The 20,397-nt window shown below is 43.1% G+C and overlaps 1 protein-coding gene and 1 long non-coding RNA gene across 3 annotated transcripts in view; one reads left to right on the plus strand and one right to left on the minus strand.

Moving 5' to 3' along the window:
* GCNT2 (glucosaminyl (N-acetyl) transferase 2 (I blood group)) overlaps positions 1-20,397 on the plus strand; it is a 103,720-nt gene that overhangs the window by 19,493 nt on the left and 63,830 nt on the right. Inside the window, exon 1 of one of the 2 annotated variants that reach the window (XM_037045397.1) lies at positions 9,237-10,673. The exons of the other annotated variant lie outside the window; for it this stretch is intronic. Within the exon in view, the coding sequence (XP_036901292.1) occupies positions 9,755-10,673 (919 nt within the window). The 5' untranslated portion in view covers positions 9,237-9,754. Of the gene's footprint in view, positions 1-9,236; positions 10,674-20,397 lie in introns of those variants that run through there. 2 annotated transcript variants of the gene reach the window in all.
* LOC118986440 (uncharacterized) lies at positions 1,835-10,142 on the minus strand. The gene is made up of 3 exons (XR_005066379.1): positions 10,075-10,142; positions 9,715-9,928; positions 1,835-1,906 (listed from the first exon to the last, which is right to left on the minus strand). It is a non-coding gene; the product is annotated as an uncharacterized LOC118986440 (long non-coding RNA).

A 20,397-nucleotide genomic window follows, 5' to 3' on the forward strand; every position in this document is an offset into this window, starting at 1 on the left:
AACATTTCATCACCAAGGGCTTAGTGATGATGAACTCCTTGAATCTGATCTTATCTGAGAAGTACTTTATCTGCCCTTCCATTCTAAATGAAAGCTTTGCTGGATAGAGCAATCTTGGTTGTAGGTCTTTGGATTTCATGACTTGGAATACTTCTTTCCAGCCCCTGATTGCCTGTAAGGTTTCTTTTGAGAAATCAGCTGACAGTCTGATGGGCACTCCTTTGTAGGTGACTGTCCCCTTATCTCTTGCTGCTTCTAGGATTTTCTCCTTCATTTTAATCTTGGCTAAGTAATGATGATGTGCCTTGGTGTGTTCCTTCTTGGGTCCAACTTCTTTGGGACTCTCTGAGCTTCCTGGACTTCCTGGAAGTCTATTTCCTTTGCCGGATTGTGGAAGTTCTCCTTTATTATTTGTTCAAATAAACTTTCCATTTGCTCTTTCTCTTCCCCTTCTGGTACCCCTATAATACGGATCAGATATAACATGGATGTTGGAGCATTTAAAGATGTCCTGGAGGTTCCTAAGCCTCTTCTCATTTTTTTTTGAATTCTTGTTTCTTCATTCTTTTCTGTTTGGTCATTTTTTTCTTCCTTCTGGTCCACTCCCTTGATTTGAGACCCAGTTTCCTTTCCATCACTGTTGGTTTCCTGTGCATTTCCCTTCATTTCAATTAATTTAGCCTTTATTTGTTTTTCTAATTTGTGACTAAAATCAACCAGTTCTGTGAGCATCCTGATCACTAATATTTTGAACTGTGCATCTGAGAGGTTGGCTATTTCTTGGTCGCTTAGAGTTGTCAGCTCTGGGGCTTTGAGTTCTTCTTGAGCCATATTTTGGTCTGTTCGCACCTGTTACGTATGAGGGGCAGAGCCCTAGGTGTTCTCCAGGGCAGGGCCACCCAGGTCACTGGGTTGTGATGCTGTATGTGGGGGCGGGGTCCAAGAGGGGAAATGGCGGTTTCCTCTGCTGCTTCCCGTCGCTGGGGCCTGCATGGTCTGTCTCACTGCTTGCTCCTTCACTGGTTTATCTGCACTCGAATGTGTGACCGTGGTCAGCCTGCCGCCATGTGCCCTCACTGGGTCCACCCGTCGCAACCCCACACCTGGGATCTGCCAATGGCTGTCTGCGCGCCTGGGTCGGGAGATCTTTCCTGCCGGACCCTGCTCTGCTGCTGGCTCTGCCTTTCTTACCAGTCTGGCTGAATGGTTCATTGTTGTCGGACTTCCGTATAGTTCAATTTTCTGTGTTTTGGCTGCATTTTTGTTACTGAAACTTTGTTGACTTTAAACTTGGTTGTGCGAGGAGGCACAGTGTTTCCACCTACGGCTCCATCTTGGCAGAAGTGTCTCTGTTCTGCTTTCTTTTGGCTCCTTTTCTTGTGAACATTACTTACTGGTAGGAAGCAGTGATTGTTTGGTCATGGCTAAGAGTGGCAAGTGTCAGAAACCAGAGTAGAAACACCCTTACCAGTCAGTCTGCTTAAAGAAGACATGATGTGGGCTGTCCAGGTCAGTGTGGCTCAGTTGGTTGGGTATCATCCTGCAAAGCAGAAGGTTGCTGGTTCAATTCCTAGTCAGGGCACAAGCCTGGGTTTCGGTTCGGTTCCCGATCAGGGTGCATATGAGAGACAACTGGTAGATGTTTGTCCCTCAAACATTGCTGTTTCTCTTCTTCTCTTTCTGCCACCCTTCCCCTCTCTCTAAAAATAAATAAATAAAATCTTTTAAAAAAAGAGGTGATGTGAATTTTAGTGTATGGTACAGCAGAGTATCTGGTCATAAGTAATACCCATAAATATCAGTTATTTAAGAATGATTCCCGATTCCCACTCACCTTGAAGAGACCCCTGCAAGAGTTTCCCTAGGAGGCCCGTGACTCAGTCATTCACTCATTTTTGGTGAAACACTGTATAACATAGAAAAGTGAAAATATCTATCATTACTATTCAGCTTGACACATTGACATAAACAAACAGACCCATGTAACTCACATCAAGACATAGAACACAATCAGCAACCCATGCACAACACTGATGTCAAACAGCATAGGTCACAGGTGGCAAACACAAGGCCCACAGGCTGAATCCAGCCTTTCACCTTGTTTTATTCAACCCCGCACCTTGTTTCTACCTGGTGGCAGTGCTGAGCTCTCACTTAACTGTTAAGGAGTAGTTACATTTATACAGTCCTGAAATTACATTCCGCCCTTTGAAGACAACTACGAGGCTGATGTGGCCCCTGGTGAAAATGAATTTGACACCCCTGGCTTAGGTTGCTTTGACCTGCTATTGTCCTTTATATGCATAGAAATACACAGCCTGTACTCTTTTTCTGTCTGGCACTTTTTGCTCCGTGTTATGTCTGTGAGAGTTACTTTTTGTTGTTATTGTAAGCATTGATATTTACTCATGATCATTGCAGTTAGAAGGAGGTGGCTGAGGTGGGGAGGGATGAGTTTGCCCCCCAGGGAACATTGGCAATATCTGCAGACATTTTTGCTTGTCACAACTTGGGCTAGGCTGGCAAGGGATGCTACTGGCATTTAGCCAGGGCTTCTACTAAACCTCCTAAAATGCACCAAAAAAGCACCCACAACAAGCTTACTTCACCTCAAATGCCAGTGGTACCAAGGTTGAGACACCCTGAGGTATAACTGTTTATGAGTGTTTGGGTCTGTTGTGAGTATGGCTGAAGTGAACGTTGAGCTATATGTCCTTTTATAAACACGTACATGTTTCTGTTGAATAGACACCTAGGAATGGACTTTCTGGGTCACAGGATATGCCTATGCTCAGCCTTCATAGAGACTGCCAGTTTTTTACAGTTGGATCAGTTCACACTTCCATCAGCAGTGCATGAACATTTAGGTCGGTCCCCATCTGTACCAACATTTGGTATTTTCTGTCTTTTTCTCATTTATTTATTTATTTTTATTCATCCACATCTACCCCTCATTTAGCGTATGATACACTATATATTCAGCACATCAGTGTTTGTCAGTAAATAATCCTATCCACATTTTGTGAAAGACTGGGATTATGCACAGGTGTGTTTGCTGTGTACAGTAAATTAGAGACTGCATTTGGATCAGGACCACTTGCACCTAGGGTTTCTCTCATTTAAATAAAAGCACTAGCCCCTTTCTGTGTATTGCTGTCCTTTCATTTTTTATAGGAGTTCCGATTGCTTTCCATAGTAAATTTTACAAGGGATCAGATTGCCCACCATCTGAGTTCATGTTTATTAAGCATTTCCAAATCGTACAGTATTGTTTATCCTAAACATAGGTTGTTTTGTTTTTAAGTATATTTTATTGATTACACTGTTACAGTTGTCCCATTTTTCTCTCCCCTTTATTCTCCTACACCCTGCATGCCCCCCACTAGCATTCCCCACTTAGTTCATGTCCATGGGTCATACATATCAGTTCTTTGGCTTCTACATTTCCTACACGATTCTTAACCTCCCACTGTCTATTTGTACCTACCATTTATGCTTCTTATTCCCTGTACCTATCCCCACGTTCTCTCCCTCCCCCTCCCCACTGGTAGCCCTCCATGTGTTTTGTTATATTTCAGAGCAAATTGCCTAGTCTTTGTCAAACAGATCAGATGTGGTCACTGAGAAAAAAAATAAAGAATTTTGGTCTCTGATCCATTAGTTCTCAATCGTTGGCCCTGATATCTTGTTAGGAAAGCAAATTATTAAGTTCCATCTGAAACTTACTGACCTCTTGGGGTCGGGGCCCTGTAACCTGTATTTTTAATAACCCCTTCTGGTGATGAGATGTTTAAAAAAAGTTTGCAAACTGTGGATCTAAACTATCTTTATCTCCAAGCCATAGACACCGCTAGTTTGACTGAATACTTTTGAAAACAAATATGTCAGTAAAACAATTGAGTCAGTTATTCTGCTAGGGTTAAGTAATTAAGTTCCCCGTGTAAATATAGTGGTAAATTTCATCTTGAAGTGTTAATTGGCTGTGACTTATTTTGGGTAATTTACTTTTCATTTTCTAAGCCCCTAAATTTCAGACTTGTCATATTTCTAATTGCTACATTTATGCTATGAGACAATTGCTGCCTATCAGTGCATGCTTTGAATTTGCCTATTTGAATCTGTGTATATTGTCTTTTGCAAGTATTTGCTTAGCATCTTTCAGCTTTCAGGAAGCATTTCCATGATACCTTTGCTGCATCAAAATTGGATGCAGATTGCTTCAACTTACACTACCACGATAAGAGGGAGCATGACCTCCTTCTGGTCCTGCCACCTTAGCCTTTAAAATTCTGTACATTAAATTTCTTCTCCTTTTCCAAGATGGGAGTTTGAAATAATGCTTTTGGCCTCATGATTTAGACAACAGCTTCTTCAGTTGCTAATTGGATGAATGGTGTAGAAAGTAGAATGGTTGGATCCCAGGAGAAGGTGGATTTTCCCTAGGTGGATTGAACCGCACTGGAGGGCCCTCAGTTATGAGAGAGCTGTCGTTTTAGTTAAAGATGTGCTTGAAAGTGTCTCCTTTCTTCTTCTCTTTAGCATCATTATCATTATCATAAAAAAAGGCTCCATTTACAAGCTGTCTGGTCCTCCAGAACAGAATTACTCACTTGGCTATCCAAAGTGAATTGAACTGTCTCTTTCTTCTGCTGAATTATTCTTAGTTCAAGGGAGAAAAGAAATTAATCTTCATGTTTTACAATTAAGAATGATTCCCTGAGTCATTTGACATGCTATAATAACAAAGCAAACACACAGAAATGGCCTTTCAAGGAATAGCTATCCGTGAGCCCAAGGAATGGTAAAATCTTGCCTCATTTACCTAACTTTCTGCAAATATAACCTACCCTGTCAATGCTACTTCAACAAACTTTATCAGTGCCAGTCCTTTAAGAGCCCTTTTTGCTATTATTTAACATTATAAAGCCAGTGTTTCTGCTCAAGCCTCTGTCCCCTCAATTTCATTCCCAACTGAAGAATAGTAGTTAATTGAGAATGGAAAAACAAGTCCCAGAACAATTATGAAGGTATAATGAAGTTTGAATCGGTACATGCAATTAAACAAAGGTAAGATGCATAAGATGTTGAGAATAGAGTTCACTGCTGATGTGTGTTTATAGTTAGGTCTCTGCAGCCCTAGGCTGAAAAAAGAGAGGAAAGAGCACTTGTCAGTCAAACCACACCTCCAGGTAACCAGACACCAGTTTGCAGAAAAATATCATGGAGAGCTGTCCTGGTCCATGCTATTCTAATACACAAATTAAAACATCGTGTAAACATGGACTTCAACACTCCTTTGACTTATAGTTGAAAATTGTACTTTTTAGATGCCCAGATGATTCTGGACCCATTCAGCAGAACCGAACGCAGTGTGTGCGTTAGGCCCTCATCCAGTTGCTGGGCTATTATAGGAGCAGGGGGCCGAAGTCCCGACACCCCTGGACTTTGCCTGGTCCCTGATGGGTACTTGGAGATAATGGTCTACTGAGTTGAGTCTCTGCTGCCACGCCAGAGAAGCTCTAGATTCAGAATTCTTCCTGGGAAAGTCCTCTACACTGGTTTTCCTGGCTTTGTGTGCTTGCTCTCTCTTAGGATCTCTCCAACCAGAGGGCCTCCTCCACGCTCTGAGTGTCCAATCTAACCACTGGAAGCCCTTTCTAACCATTCAGGCTCCAAGGGAATTTTCATCTTCTGAACTTCCATCACATTTAGCAGAAAACCTTGTATGGAACTTTACCGTAATCTTTCTTGTTTTGTTGGTTGTATTTTCAGTTGTATGTGAGAAGATATACTCTCCTACAATACAGGGGTCATGGTCACACTTGAATTCTGTCACTGCTTGGCAGATTCGCCTCACACATACTGTATTATAGCTCCTTTAAGCTGGAAGGGACCACAGGGAACATCCCATTTAAAGAAGAAGCAAGCGGGGATCTAAGATCATGTGCTCGGTGAAAGGTCGGAGAGTGATGTGCACTAGGCCCTATGAGTGATGTTGTGGGACTGAGTGGACAGCCCTTGCTTGACACACGAGAAGAAACACATTGTACATGTTTCCCCCTGAAATGTGATTAGAAGTTGTTTTTTAATCATTTGATCTATCTGGTTAGTCTGGTCAGAGTTTTTGTTTGTCAAAATAAAAGATACCAGTTGCTCTGTTGACAATTCTAATTAAGAGCTTATTTACCCAAGGGCACCTGAAACCGTGGGAGATGTGGACTACATTTACTCATTCAACACATATATATGAGTAAAAAAAATTAGTCTAAATAAGGTAACGCACATACTTCTACATTCCAAGATGGAGGGGATGGAAAAATAACTCAAGACTTTCCTCTAATTCCCAATTGTGATGTGAATTCCTTAGTGACCCAGGACACTAAATCCTTCCCCATCTTCATTTCTTTATTTAAGAAAAGCCTCAAATAATATGTAGGATCTGATGTTCTGTGGAAATCTACAAGCTTAAAGCCTCCTTAGAGCCTTGGAACTGTTTCTAGGACACATTATTCATTAAGTAGTAGTTCGCACCTTTACCTCATAGTTTAGGAGGCTTTATTCACATCTAATATTTTCACTATCTTTAATGCGTGCAGTATGCACATGTGGGCTGACGTGTACTTTTGCGCCGTGATTTATTTTGTTCCTGCTCTTCCTCCACAGGCTGCCTGGCAGCACCCCTCCACCTAAAGTCTTTGGTGCTGCTCCTCTGGCAGCAGGATGAAGTTCTAGTTCTCCAGAGCAACAGGCAAGGTCTTTTACAACCGCCTGCCATGTCCCTCAGAGGTCCAACGTAGCCTGGCAAGCAGCCAGCCCTCGTGGTGCAGCTTCCCTCCGCGCCTCCTTCTCTGGGTCTTGCAGCCTCAGCAAGTGCTCCCCGTACCCCTTCACACGCAAAGTCTGGAAGTGCAAAGGTTTCAGAGGACATTCTTTCTCCCCTTTGATTATCTCCTTATTTCATTGAAACTTCGAGTCTCCCCTCATTTCAAAGAAAGGATACCCTCTTCATTTTGGAGCTGTGTTCTAGGCAGTATCACAACTGGAAAAAATTCTTAAAATGTAGAAAAAGTAAAGACTTCTAAATGAAATGAAGAATAAGCTTTTAAGGTGGCCCTAGGGGAGAATAAATATGTCTAGCCAGAATAATTGCCTTGTTCGGGAATAATTGCTTACAAAGAGAAAGACAGGCACGGTTGCTAGGGCTGCAAGAGTCAACCTTGTCCTTGCCTGCAGTCAAAGGCAGGTTGCGAAGGCTGAGCTGTTCAGTCTCAGTAACAAAAAAAAGAAAAAGAAAAAAAAGTCATGGTGTCTGCTCTGGATAAGCAGGCCAGATGCCTATGAGAATGGAATGGTAAACAGCCTTACACTATTACAATAAGAGGGCTGTTTTTTTTGTAAGTCCTCCCACAGGGATTTCTTAAAGACAAAACCTGAGGGTGGGAAAGTTTGCCCAAGGATGACCAGAGGGGGAGAGAGAAGAAACAGCTATATTTTCAGCATACAAGCAATGCCACTTGAAACAATGGATTGAATACAGAAGTATCATGAAAGTTCTTAATTTGGCTAGTTGTCTATATTTCTTAATACAGAAACATTATTAATGCCTGTCCCCTAAGCCTTGTATGTTGAATCCCTGTGTTATTGGCCAGTAGGAAATAATAATGTAAATAATATCTGTATACCGACCAGTTGGCCAATCTCCAAATATTTTAACATCCATTCTAAGTCAACAGGCTTTGCCAAACTAGATACTGAAATTACTCTCTGTTGTTTTGAAATGGAATATGCAATAACTTAATATTTAAAGGTATTATTTAGAAACAGAGAAGCTTGGGGTCGGATTTTTCATTATCACAAGCTTTTGCTAATTTGCTTTACTCCAGAGAAACACTGAGAATGCGATGGATCTGCTTCACTCACGTGATGGCTGCGTTTTGTTTTTCTACTTTGCCTACAGATCCAAAGGGCGATTCTATGTCGAGTTTATTTCTGATGGGCCTTAAACCATGAGGAGAATTTAGTAAGGCAGAGATGAAAATAATGTCTAGGCTGGAAGAATGGGCAAAGTGAACAACAAAAATGAGAAGAATGAAAAACTACAGTGTGCTCAGGAAGTCATGTGTCACCCAGGGGGAGTGGAGTGCCTTGCATCCTGGGGGACAGCATTGCTCTTCCTGCCCACACTGAAAGCAAGGAATCAGCAGACCTGTGTCATTCTATTCCTTTAATAGCAGGGTAGAGACTTCTCAAAAGGAAAGAGAGAAAGTGCATTAAAGGACATTATTTCTTCGTGGGGTGGGGTGGGGCTCAGTCTCCACGGTGAGACTGTAGGGTAGAGGGAGGTAAATTTTCAACCTTTTTCATCTCGTGGCACACATAGAGTAATCACTAACATTCTGCAGCTCACCCAAAATCTGTTACTATATTTGTTGCTGAGCTGACAAAAAATAGGTGTAATTTTGATTCATTCACTCTGGCAGTGATTGTTGTGTTGGCTGTTGTCTTTTTTTTAGTTCAGATAAAAGTTCAGATAAATAGTGAGGAGAAATTAGGAAGGCATTCAGCCATTGAACTGGTGTTTCAGAGTCATTTTAAATAAAACAGACTAATCTGTATTTAAAAATAACTGGTGGAACAGTGAAAGGTTGGAGAAACCTTTGAGTGGAGGAGCTTGATACTCCTTAACCCAAACACTATCATTTACAAATAGGGAAAACAACCTCCATTTCCAAGGTGGGCAAAAAACTTGACTGGGCAGGTATAAAGCACTTCCCCAGCATTACATGATGTCCTTTGGGTGGTTCAAACCTACATATTCCCTAGTTCCTGTAATCTGAACATCTCTATGGCCAGATTCAAGTTTTTGCAGTGAAGCTTTACGGACTCATCTAAATCAGGGGGTGTAGCTTGAAACTGGTTCCTCTGACCCCATCTTTCTATGACAAGCCCCACAGTGGATGCTGGAAGTGGGAGGAGAGGGGCTGTCCCCCAATCTCAAAGCCATAGGACCGGGATCCCTGCCATCAGACCCCCTAGGACTGGACCTCCTGCAGTCTCTTGTTTTAGAACACAGTAGGGAGGGCAGGAAAGCTTTGTGAAAGAGCCAGGACAGATGAGGTTTATTTAACTTGTCACCTCAGTCACTTTTTTTTTTTTCAGTAAAGCAGCATTTTTAAGAGTGGGGACTACATTCTATCCCATGGACCATACTGGGAGTGTGGATCATTGCCATTGAGCGAGAGGAGTTGAGTGCCCCAGCCTGTCGGATGACTGGCAGGAAATGCGTGCCTGCCAGAACACATCATTTCAATTTTGGCTTTCACTGTGCTAATTCCCTGAATGGCAATAACAAGGGGTGGGGGTGGGGCAGGAGGAATGGGAAATAAAAGAGATCTAAGGAACTGAATCTGCAGGAGAGAGCCGTCGCTAACCACAGTTTTGTGAAACAGCTCGCAGATGCAAGCCGGGAGGCAGAGGGAGGGAACGAGGCTGGGCTTAACAACCTGCTACTGGGATTTAGACAAAGGCGGTTTGAGAGAGCCAGAGAGAATGAGGAGGGATCAGTTGCTAATATCAGCATGGGGACAGAGCCAGCAGCTGGACTCCCGGCATGAAGTGGAATAAATTCACAGCGTCTCTTTCAGGGTAGAAATTGCTGGAGTATGTACCAAAACAAGAACTCAGAGAAAAAAGTAAGTTTGGGAAAGGACTTACAAATTTTCACCATCTTTGAAATCTCTCTCATCTCTGAGGCATGTCTTCTTCGATGCGTTGCCTCTTCATAGTCTCTGTGTCTTGTGTGATCATCTTTATCGTGCTCTATGTGTTCAGTTTTGGGGGAGAGCAGAGCTTCCAGAGGCTGAATAATTCAGACACTCTACTGCTGACTCAAGTTTGCACATCTTTTTTCAAAGGCAAAACCCCTTTCCTGTGGAGAAACAAACTAATGATATATGAGAAGTCTTCTTGCAAAGAATACCTGACCCAGAGCCACTATATCACAGCCCCTTTATCCAAAGAGGAGGCCGAGTTTCCTTTGGCATATATCATGGTCATCCATCACAACTTCAATACCTTTGCCAGGCTCTTCAGAGCTATTTACATGCCTCAGAATGTCTACTGCGTTCACGTGGATGAAAAGGCGACAGTTGAATTTAAAGATGCAGTGGAGCAATTGCTGAGCTGCTTCCCAAATGCTTTTCTGGCTTCCAAGATGGAGCCAGTTGTCTATGGTGGGATTTCCAGGCTCCAGGCTGACCTGAACTGCATCAAGGATCTTGTGGCCTCAGAGATCCCATGGAAGTATGCCATCAACACCTGTGGGCAAGATTTCCCCCTGAAAACCAACAAGGAAATAGTTCAGTATCTGAAAGGATTTAAAGGGAAAAACATTACCCCCGGGGTGCTGCCTCCAGCTCACGCAATTGGCCGGACTAAATATGTCCACCGAGAGCACCTGGGCAAAGAGCTGTCCTATGTGATCAGAACCACAGCTCTGAAACCGCCTCCTCCCCATAATCTCACCATTTACTTTGGCTCTGCCTATGTTGCTCTATCAAGAGACTTTTCCAACTTTGTTCTCCATGACCCACGGGCTGTTGATTTGCTCCAGTGGTCCAAAGACACTTTCAGTCCTGATGAACATTTCTGGGTGACGCTCAACAGGATCCCAGGTAGGTGAGAGTCCCTATTTCACATGACAGCAGTGTGCCACACTTGAAAGGGTTTTCAAAGACCTGCTTCTTTTCACTTGAGTGGAAGATGAAAACTGAAACACGCAGTTCTCATCCTAATCCTTTCTAAAGGCAGGGTGGTATTTTTTGTGTGTTTGTTTTAAAATATTTATTTATTTTTACGGAGAAGGGGGGGGAGAGAGAAAGGGAGAGAAACAGTGGTGTGAGAAACATCAATCAGTTGCTTCTTGTACGCATGTCCTGACCTGGGACCAAATCTGCAACCCAGGCTTGTGCCCTGATCTGAAATTGAACTAGTGACCTTCTGCTTTGCGGGTTGATGCTCAACTGAGCCACACCAGTCAGGGCAGGATGGTTTTAACGGGATAACACAATATTCTAGTGTGGCCAAATAATACTTTTCAGTTCATTATGTTTTTTGCATTTGTCATCTTACTGGATCTTTACCACAATAGATATTATTGTTCTCAGTCCTCCCTGGAGTTCTTTCTCTTGAATTTGTCAAACTCGTTCTCAACCCAGGGCCTTTGCCTGGGCCATTCTCCTGCCTACCCCTCTAGTGGTACAGGCTCTTTCTTATCATCCAGATGTCATCTGAGCTGATCACCTCACCCTGTTTTCCTCAAAGAGTTTATCACCATCTGGAATTACCACATTAACTTATTTGCATGAGTTTGTTCTTGGCCTCTTCTGCATTAACTCCTTGAAGTCGGGCCATTTTCTATCTTGTTAACTGCTGTATCCTCAATGCTTAGAACATGTAGTAAATGCTCAGTAAGTGTGTATTAGATGAGAGAATGAACGAATTGCAAAGTATGTGGCTGTACTCTGACACCACAACTGCCCCCCTGACTCAGTAAACTGTGAAATATATGCACCCATGCATGTACCATATTATAGGTGTAGGCTTAGAAATTATATATATGTATATAATTTTTTATTGAGATAAATAATGAGATTCTAGGAGAAGCTCTTTTCATCAAAATATTTCTACCTTTACTAATGGAGCAGATCAACTATTTTAAAAACTATACGAAAACATGATAGAATTTCTTCTGAAGGAAACAGCATGCTTTGGACTCAATGAAAAATACAAAATGGATCTCTGATGAACTCGACAGCATTATTATAGCAGGAGAAAAGCAATCATTGTTCTTGTTCTTGGGGGGCTGCCAAGTTGGAAACTCTGGTAGGTGCTCTCAGGCTGCAGGGCAGGGCCTGCTGGGCGATAAACACACCAGCATTCTCTGGAAAACACTGTGTTTGGGCTCTGAATCCAGGGTGACTGGCCTGGGGAGCAGGGCTGGCTCTTATCCTGTGCATTCCCCCTTTCCTGACCTCTCTCTTCCTGTAGCCACCATCCCTTCACCTTTTATCTGTTATTTCCTTTGCTGACATATAATTTGAGACTGTTAAGTACTTAGAAGCTGATTTTCATGGTTAAATATTTATTCCCTTTCTATTTTCACTTTCCCATTAAGAGTTACAGCGGTTTGGTTCTAACCACGTGGTTCCTTAGATATCACACTGAGATGAAGGCATTTCGTAACTTAGCAAAAGCCTAAACTGTTGCCTTTTAAGAAAAGAAAAACATGGGCTTTGATTAGCGTTTTCTGCGGTTAGTTTGCAGAAGGATGGTCAGTCTTATCAATGTCAAATCAGTGTACCAAAATCAAGGAAAAAAGAAACTTCCCTCCTAGTCCCAGATTTTTCCTTTCCCAGCCCTAATCAAATAAACAAGGTGGGAAACCAAGAATGATACCTAGAAAGATGCAGGAGAGAAAACCGTGTTTGTTATAGGTCTTTGGTGTGGCACACTGGCTTCTGCCTGTCACAGTGACAATATGAGTCCGTGTAAATCACATAACATCTTAGAACTTCAAATCTCCCCACTACAAAATTAGGGCACAGGTAGGGAGACCCTTTTTTGTTCCTGCACCTACCTTTTTTTTTTCCCCAAAAGACACAATGTCCAGAACCACCTAAACACCCAGCATATGACTATCGGGAATGTTTAAGAAAGTGAAAATGCTGGGGAGTCTGGACAAATTGCCCATTAGCTCTGGCAAATGCCTTCCATTTCCCTTGCAGGAAATTGGGGGTGAGAGCTCTGCCAAGAGAGCATCTCTTCCAGGAGGCAGGTGAGCACAGGCGGGTCAGTGGCAGCCAGGTCTGATCCTGCAAGGCAAGCGTTCAGGATAGGGTGACATTTCCTGGGGCATTGCCTCCTTCCTTTCTTAGAGTCTGGATGGCACCCTGGTTCGGGGACACAGCAAAAGAATGTCCTGCTTGTAGGTGGAGCCTTCACAAATTACAAGTGATTAAAGAAAAAAATTCTCAGACACTCTAGCCCCTGTGCTACTATCTCATCTTCAAAAGCAACGTACAATTTGGTCTCATGCTCCAGTATTCCTGTCCATTTTCATGCTTGAGCATTCCTTGTGATTTAAGATTTCCTGTGTGAATCTGCTTCCTTATTATCAGACAAGCTTTAACCGTATCAGCTCTTCTTTCTATTTTCAATGTCATGTTTTAAAGGGAAAGTTCTTCAGTAAATACAGCATAAGCATCCCTCCTGCAAATGTGCAAGTCAGAGATGCTGTTCCTCCCTCCCTCAACGTCTCCTTATCTTTTTCCTAAATACCCTAAGGTCAAGGGTTTGTGTTAGAAAGACCCAGTACAGGCACATCAGGTTCCCCCAAACACCCACTAGAGTACTATTCTTAAGAAAATGGTTAGTACTCCACAGTGAGATATCAGAAAACAAAGTGAAAATAGTTTAAAATTGGTGGGCCTCAATGAAAAGGTGATTTATAGAGGTAGCACTAAATTGCATATCTTCACACTGCTCTTTTTTTATGTTGCCTCTCTATTGACAAAATGACTCACCTCTTAGTTTTTAACCCTTTAGGCATTTCCTATAGTGCATTAGAAAAAGAAATGGTGAGGCCAGAGAGAGTCCTTGAAAGGCAAAGTCTCACATCCTTTTTCAGGAGAGGCCAGACAGAATGGCTGTCCTGCCATCCTCTGGCTCGTGGTCAGGTGGTCAGACAGGTGGCCTGCTCCCCCCCACCCCCCACCCCCCCAGGCCATATTCTCGTAGGAAACCTCCCAGGGGCACACATTTCTTTGACTCACACTACGAAACATCCAGATGTGCTAGCAGTACCTAACCCCCAATTCTGGTGCACACGTATATTTTCTAACTTCTGAGATCTTTGTAATCATTGCTGCTATGTCACCTTAAGACAAGCCTCTTTTCTCTACTTTTTCTGGTCATTCCTCTAACCGGAGATTAGACATAGGGATGTTAAATTCATTTTCACCGGGAGCCACATCAGCCTTGTGGTTGCCTTGAAAAGGCCGAATGTAATTTTAGGACTGTATAAATGTAACTACTCCTTAACGAGGGGCAAGGAGCTCGGAGCTGCCGCCGGGTAGAAACTAGGTGCTCGGCTGGATAAAACAAGCTGGAGGGCCGGATTCGGCCTGTGGGCCTGTGTTTGCCATCTCTGCTCTAACATGTTTTTTTGCCTACCTGCCCCAGGGCACAGTGTCAAAGCCATTTAGATTTTTGGTGTGTGTCATTTAAAAAAAATTATTGTTCAAGTACAATTGTCTCCATTTTCACCCCCTCCCCTGCACCACCCACTCCTGCCTAGATTTTTGACTCAAGTCAAATTGTTCGGTATCGGCGGAAGCTTGTAGTAGTCCAGTTTTTATTGCATTCCTGTGGTTAAATTGTCCTCCTGTCCATTTCAGAGAGGGTCCATTTCCACTGAAAAGGCAAAGCTGCTAGAGGATTTGGCTTCAGCCACTTTTTACTCTCACTGCAAAAGTTTGTTCTTGTGAATTTTTGCTCATGCATTACTCTGACCTTTCTCATGCCATGATGTTTTTCTTCCATAAGAATGTTTTCATTTGCTTCTCTTCCTTTTTCTACTTTGTGTATATTTTTTCTCAGAGCTCCATTGTCAAATAAATTATCTCAACCTCAGAAGTGGCCACATGAATCACGTTTCCTCGTTTTTCAATTCTAAAAATAGTATATTTCCTACTTTGATTCACTTTGCTTTTTAAACTTTGAGTTTTGTTTATATGTGCACATTCTTTGGGAATGTGGTATGACTTTTTGAGTTATAAGTGACAGAAACGCAACTCAATGTTGCTTCAACAGACATCAGAACTTACTGAGTCACAGAGTTAAGATGTTCAAGGGTAAGGGCTCCAAATAAAACTGGATCTGAAGTTCAAACAATGTATTTAGGACTCTTGCTTGCCAGGTCGCCTCTCTGTTTCCCCAGGTCTGAGGGAGGGTCCTGGGAATGGGTCTTTCAGTGCTGAAACCAGGACCGTCCCAGACAAACTGGGATGGGTTGGTCACCCTACCTCTCTGCCTCTGTCCCTTTAGGTCTCACTGAGGCAGGTCCTCCCCCCATGGTGTCAGATGGCCAGACATAACTCCAGGTATTTGGTTCTGACAGCTGGCACTTCTAGGGGAAAAGAAAGGTGTTTGCCTGATAGTACTAGCAACAGTCAGGGGAGTCCACAGACTGGTTCTGTTTGTTCCAAATCCCTATTCCTAAATAAATCAGCGGCATGAGGAATGCTGGCCAGCCTTTCTCCGGTTGTTCTCTCACACCAGACCTGGAGGTTAGGGGCAGGCTCTGGTGGAGGACAGTTACTTAGCGTGATGCTGGGCAGGGGAAGCACAGGCCACTGCAGGACAGTTCCTGGTCCTAGAGGCACTGTTGCTTTGACCATCTGCACATGTCAGAGGGGCAAGATTTAGTGCAGCAATTTTCAACCTTTTTCATCTCGTGGCACACATAGAGTAATCGCTCACATTCTGCAGCTCACCCAAAATCTGTTACTATATTTGTTGCTGAGCTGACAAACAATAGGTGTAATTTTGATTCATTCACTCTGGCAGTGATTGTTGTGTTGGCTGTTGTCATTTTTTTATTTGACAATCTAAGGGAAAAGAGGCCAGTGCCTCTGACTAAATAGTCAGATATGGCATGTTTTAAGAATTCTTGTGGTACATTGGTTGAAAATCACTGATTTAATCAAGGCTGTAAGCAGTTGAGCTATTTAACCTGGAGAATACTAATTTTAATTGCTTCTGTGGAAGTGCCATGAGCTCATTAAGCATACTACTTTCCCCTCATAAACACATTTTTAAAAATCATTTATTTATTTATTTTTAGAGAGAGGGAGGAGGAGGGAGAAAGAAAGGGAGAGAAACATCAATGTGCAGTTGCTTGTTGCACGCCCTCTACTGGGGGCCTGGCTGGCAACCCAGGCATATGCCCAGACTGGGAATTGAACCAGCAACCCTTTGGTTTGCGGGCTGGTGCTCAATCCACTGAGACACACCAGCTGGGGTATAAACACATTTTTAATAATGTTCCTTTATTATATTCGAATAGTTTGCAAAAGTATTTCTTGTACATTAGCTCCTTTAATTCTTATAAGAACTTTGTAAGAGAACTACTGTTTCCATTTTGCAGATGAAAAAATTTAAGATTAAAATACGTGACTTGGTCAAAGACAAATATTACATATACCTAACAAGAAATGAGAACAAAAGGAAACATCTAGGAGGAGGAGAAGTAACACTAATGATATACATTTACATTAAATTGAACCTAATTTTACAAATTCTTCATTTAATTATTTCAGTAAAAGCATTCAGAAGATGAAATTTAGCTAATTGTAAGTCTTATTAAGTTCATGGAATGATTACTATAATTGGACTCACCCAAGAATACCCTCTTTATTCTCATGTCTTCTTCATGTTTAGCCCACTTCTCCAGAACTTCAGCTTTTTTCATGAGCAGAAGGTATGGAAAGATGAAGGAACTAATGTTTACTGAACATCTGCCTGTGGATCCAAATTACCTCAGTTTAATCTTCCTAAGAATTTTGTCTGGTCAGTAACTAAAGCTGTATTTTACAAATGCGAGGATGGGGTCAGGGAGCTTGAGTACGTGCCCTGCTGCAAAAACAGGAAGCACACCTCAAATTCACCAGGCACAGACCTCAGCTCTTACACTCACCCTTGTGTGCCCCTGAATTCAGCACCAGCATCTGTTAGCCCAGACCTACTAGCTGGCTTCTATCTCTCTAGTTCTCGTTACCTCGATCCCTGTTGATTCGCCTTTCCCTGGAGCTTGGGTGTCAGAGACAGAGAGAACTGAGTTGATTTCCTAGCTCCGTCACCACCATGTGACCTGACATTTGGAAATCTTTCTGGGAGTAACAGTGTAGCGGAGATGTTGGAAGCACTTACCCTGGAGCCAGTCTGCCTGAATCTGAATCCTGCTTAGCCATTTACAAGCTGTGGACCTTGGATAAGTTACCTAAATTTGGGGGCCTCAGTTTCCTGTCTATAAAATAGAAGAATTAATATTTATATCAAACATGTGAGGCTTAAATGAGTTGGACCAGTGCCTGGCATGTGTTTTAAATGTTCATTTTTATAACTGCTGTTGTTATTATTGCGCACTAGGCTGCACTAGGTACTGGGACATGGTCGTGAATAAGACAAATAAGGTCCCTACTCTCATGGAGTATATATTTAGAAGTGGGAATCGGATAATCAAAAGTAGATAAGATAATTAGAAATTATGGTAAGTACTGTAAAGAAAATGGAGGCTGACACAGGAAGGGACCTACTTTCAATGGGGCAGGTCAGGAAAGGCTTCTTGGTGAGAGTAGCATATGCACTGCACTTCTATACAAGGATGAGCCAGCCATGCACTTGGGAAAGAGGCTCCAGGCAGCGGGTGGAGGGGTTGCAAAGATCCTGAGGGGAGCAAGAGCTCCCCATGTTCGGCAGTGGAAAAGGAGCCCTGTGGCTGTGACTGAGGCTGAGTGCGCAAAGGTGAGGGCTGCACCAGGCATGAGGTTGGCAAGACCACGGAAGTGACATGGCCCGGCAGTACCCCATTCATAGGATTATTGGCAGAAGCAGCCAGACAATGTGTGCAAGTGCTTGGCGTGGTGCCTGCCACAGAGTCAACAGTCAACAAACTGGATCTGCTCTTGGCCTCCTCTCCGTTTTTGGTGCTGCCAACCTTCGTAAAAATGCACTTTGACCACACGAACACATCTTTCTCCTTCTTAGCAGCTTTCTGTGGATCCTTGTCACCTCCTGTGTGGCATCGTAGCCCCTTCACTGGGCACATGGTGCTCACTGCAATCTGGCCCTTGGCCTTCCAGTGCCTTCTCTCACTATGTGCCCACGCCATACTGCACTCTAGCTCTGCTAGATGGCTTGTGGGTCCCAAATGTGCCACCTCTACCTTCTGCCTTCGCCCATACTAGTCCTTCTGCCAGTATGCTCTGGAATGCTCTGCCACCCTCCTCCCTCATCTGACTGATGTGCTTTTCTTTCGCAGTTCAGCTTAGACTCACATTCTCTAAAAAGCCTTTCCTGATTCTTGCTTCTGTGGACTTGCTCCTCCTGTATCACACTATATTATTCTTAGTCTCACAGTGCTGTTTGTATTCCTGTGGCCTTCCAGACTGGACTTCAAGGGCGGCACATGCACAGTTCCTGACACATGAGCAATGCTCAGTCCAATGGAGTCTCAGCTTGTATTTATTTACCTTGAACCAATTCAATTGTATTCTCTCACACACACATGCATGTGTGCACATGTGCACACACTGTATATAAATTTAAATGGTTTCAACCATCTCACCCTGCCCTCCATTCCATCCAATGAGTCTGGGGTCCAGAGTGAGCGTGAAGCAGTTTCTGCTCATTTGCACGCCGAGTCTTGGCTCCCACGCTGACCAATGTGAAGATTCAGTACACATCCCATAGCTGCTCAGCTTGAGCCAACTGCTTCATCTGGTGCTCATTGTAAGAAACCACTTTGGACCAAGATTAAAGAGGAAACTGGCCGTGTTAGAAATTGGGGACTCTGTGTCATTTTAATGTGACGCATCCCCAAGGGTTTCCTCCAGAGGAATTTTGACTGTATGTTGTTCTCCTTCATACATTGACTTTGCAACCTAATCTCTAAATATGTGTTGAATTTCTAGAACAGTTAGTAATTAGCAAAGTCAGTGCACATGTTCAGATAGTTTTACTTCCATTCCTGTATTCTGTCCCCGATCCACAAGGCGATATATAGAATTGCTGTTTTCTAAAAGTCATTTTTACTCGCCAGGCAGATGGGGCCCAAGTGCTCTGAAGAGGTAATTATAGAAGACTGAAGCCTTTGAACAATTTGTCAGAATTTTGATTTTCTCATGGAACTTCTGGCTAGCCTTAGAGCATTTTTAGAAGGTTAATATGTTGCCAAATGTGCTAAAGGGCATAGCTTTTATAATCCCTCTTTGAGAAACTTGTATTTAAGTGGATAATTTTGTTCGTATGCTCCCAGCCCACCCCCCATTTCTCCCTGTATTTGGATCTCTCCCCCCCACGGCTCCCTTTGGATCCTGCCAATGGGTCCTTGGCTCCTCCTCCCGACTCCCCGCTAACACTCTTCTCCTGAATGCCCGTGACTGGCACCAGCATTCTCCAAGTCAGCAGCCCTCCTCTTGCAGGCTCCCATATCTAATCAGCACATTCTGCACATTCTGTCTGTGATAGGTGTCCAGCATCACCCTCCCTATTCCCATCACTACCACCCTAACCCCGCCCATAGGGCTTCTCAAGTAGGTTGTTCGTCCCTCCAAGTGTTCTCTCTGGCCCAGGTCTCCCTTTTCAGACCATTCTAGCACTCTTGACATATTTTTCTTCTTAAGGCATAGCTCTAAGAATAAGTTCTTAATCCCAAAAGCTTCAGTGAGTTTCAACAGCTTCTTGAATTATTCAGTATAAACGTCTCAACATGGTATGTTGAGTATCAGTATATCTGTATTGAATTTCACTTCAATATTCCAAATATCACTCCACCATCAATTCCTACTGCTGTTTTCCCCCAACAGGGACACTCCAGGAAAACCACCATGCCTTGGTGCTTTTCTGCATGTTATTCTTTTACTGGGGCCAATCTCCTCTGCCCTCCCACTTAAATAATGACCTTAATAGGCCTGCATCAGTGGCTTGTCATTTCAGAAGCTCTCCCAGATTTTTTATTCTTAGTTGTACACCCTTATAAACCTTTGTAGTAACTCTTTTATGTCATTTTATAATCTTGCTATTATAATTATGAATGTAAATATATGTCCTTGACTGGGCTATAATCTCTTTGGAGTCTTTTATTTTTAGCAGTCTTTTCTTGCTAGCAGTCCAACTAGCAAGCCGCCAGTGAGATAAGAAACAAATATTTACTGAATTGAATTAAGTCACGTGGAAATAATTTTAAAAGATTTTATTGATTATGCTATCACAGCTGTCCCAGTGTGTCCCCCTTTGCCTCCCTTTCCGCAACACCACCCACTCCCTCAGGCTGTCCCACGGCCCCTCCGCCTTAGTTCGTTCCCGTGGGTCATGCATATAAATTCTTTGGCTACTCCACTTCCTATGCTCACCCTTAACCTGCCTATCCACCTGCCTATTCTGTAACTACCAATATGTACTTCTTAATCCCTTCACCTTTTCCCCCCTCCCCGACCCCCTCCCCTTCCAACTAGCCACACTTCCAATGTTCTCCATGTCTATGATCCTGTTTCTGCTCTGCCTGTTTGCTTAGTTTGTTTTTTAGATTCACTTGTTGATAGTTGTGCATTTGTTGTC

Source organism: Sturnira hondurensis, unplaced genomic scaffold (genome assembly GCF_014824575.4).
Source record: "Sturnira hondurensis isolate 20B ecotype Veracruz unplaced genomic scaffold, ASM1482457v3 Scaffold0004271, whole genome shotgun sequence".
NCBI lineage: Eukaryota > Metazoa > Chordata > Mammalia > Chiroptera > Phyllostomidae > Sturnira > Sturnira hondurensis.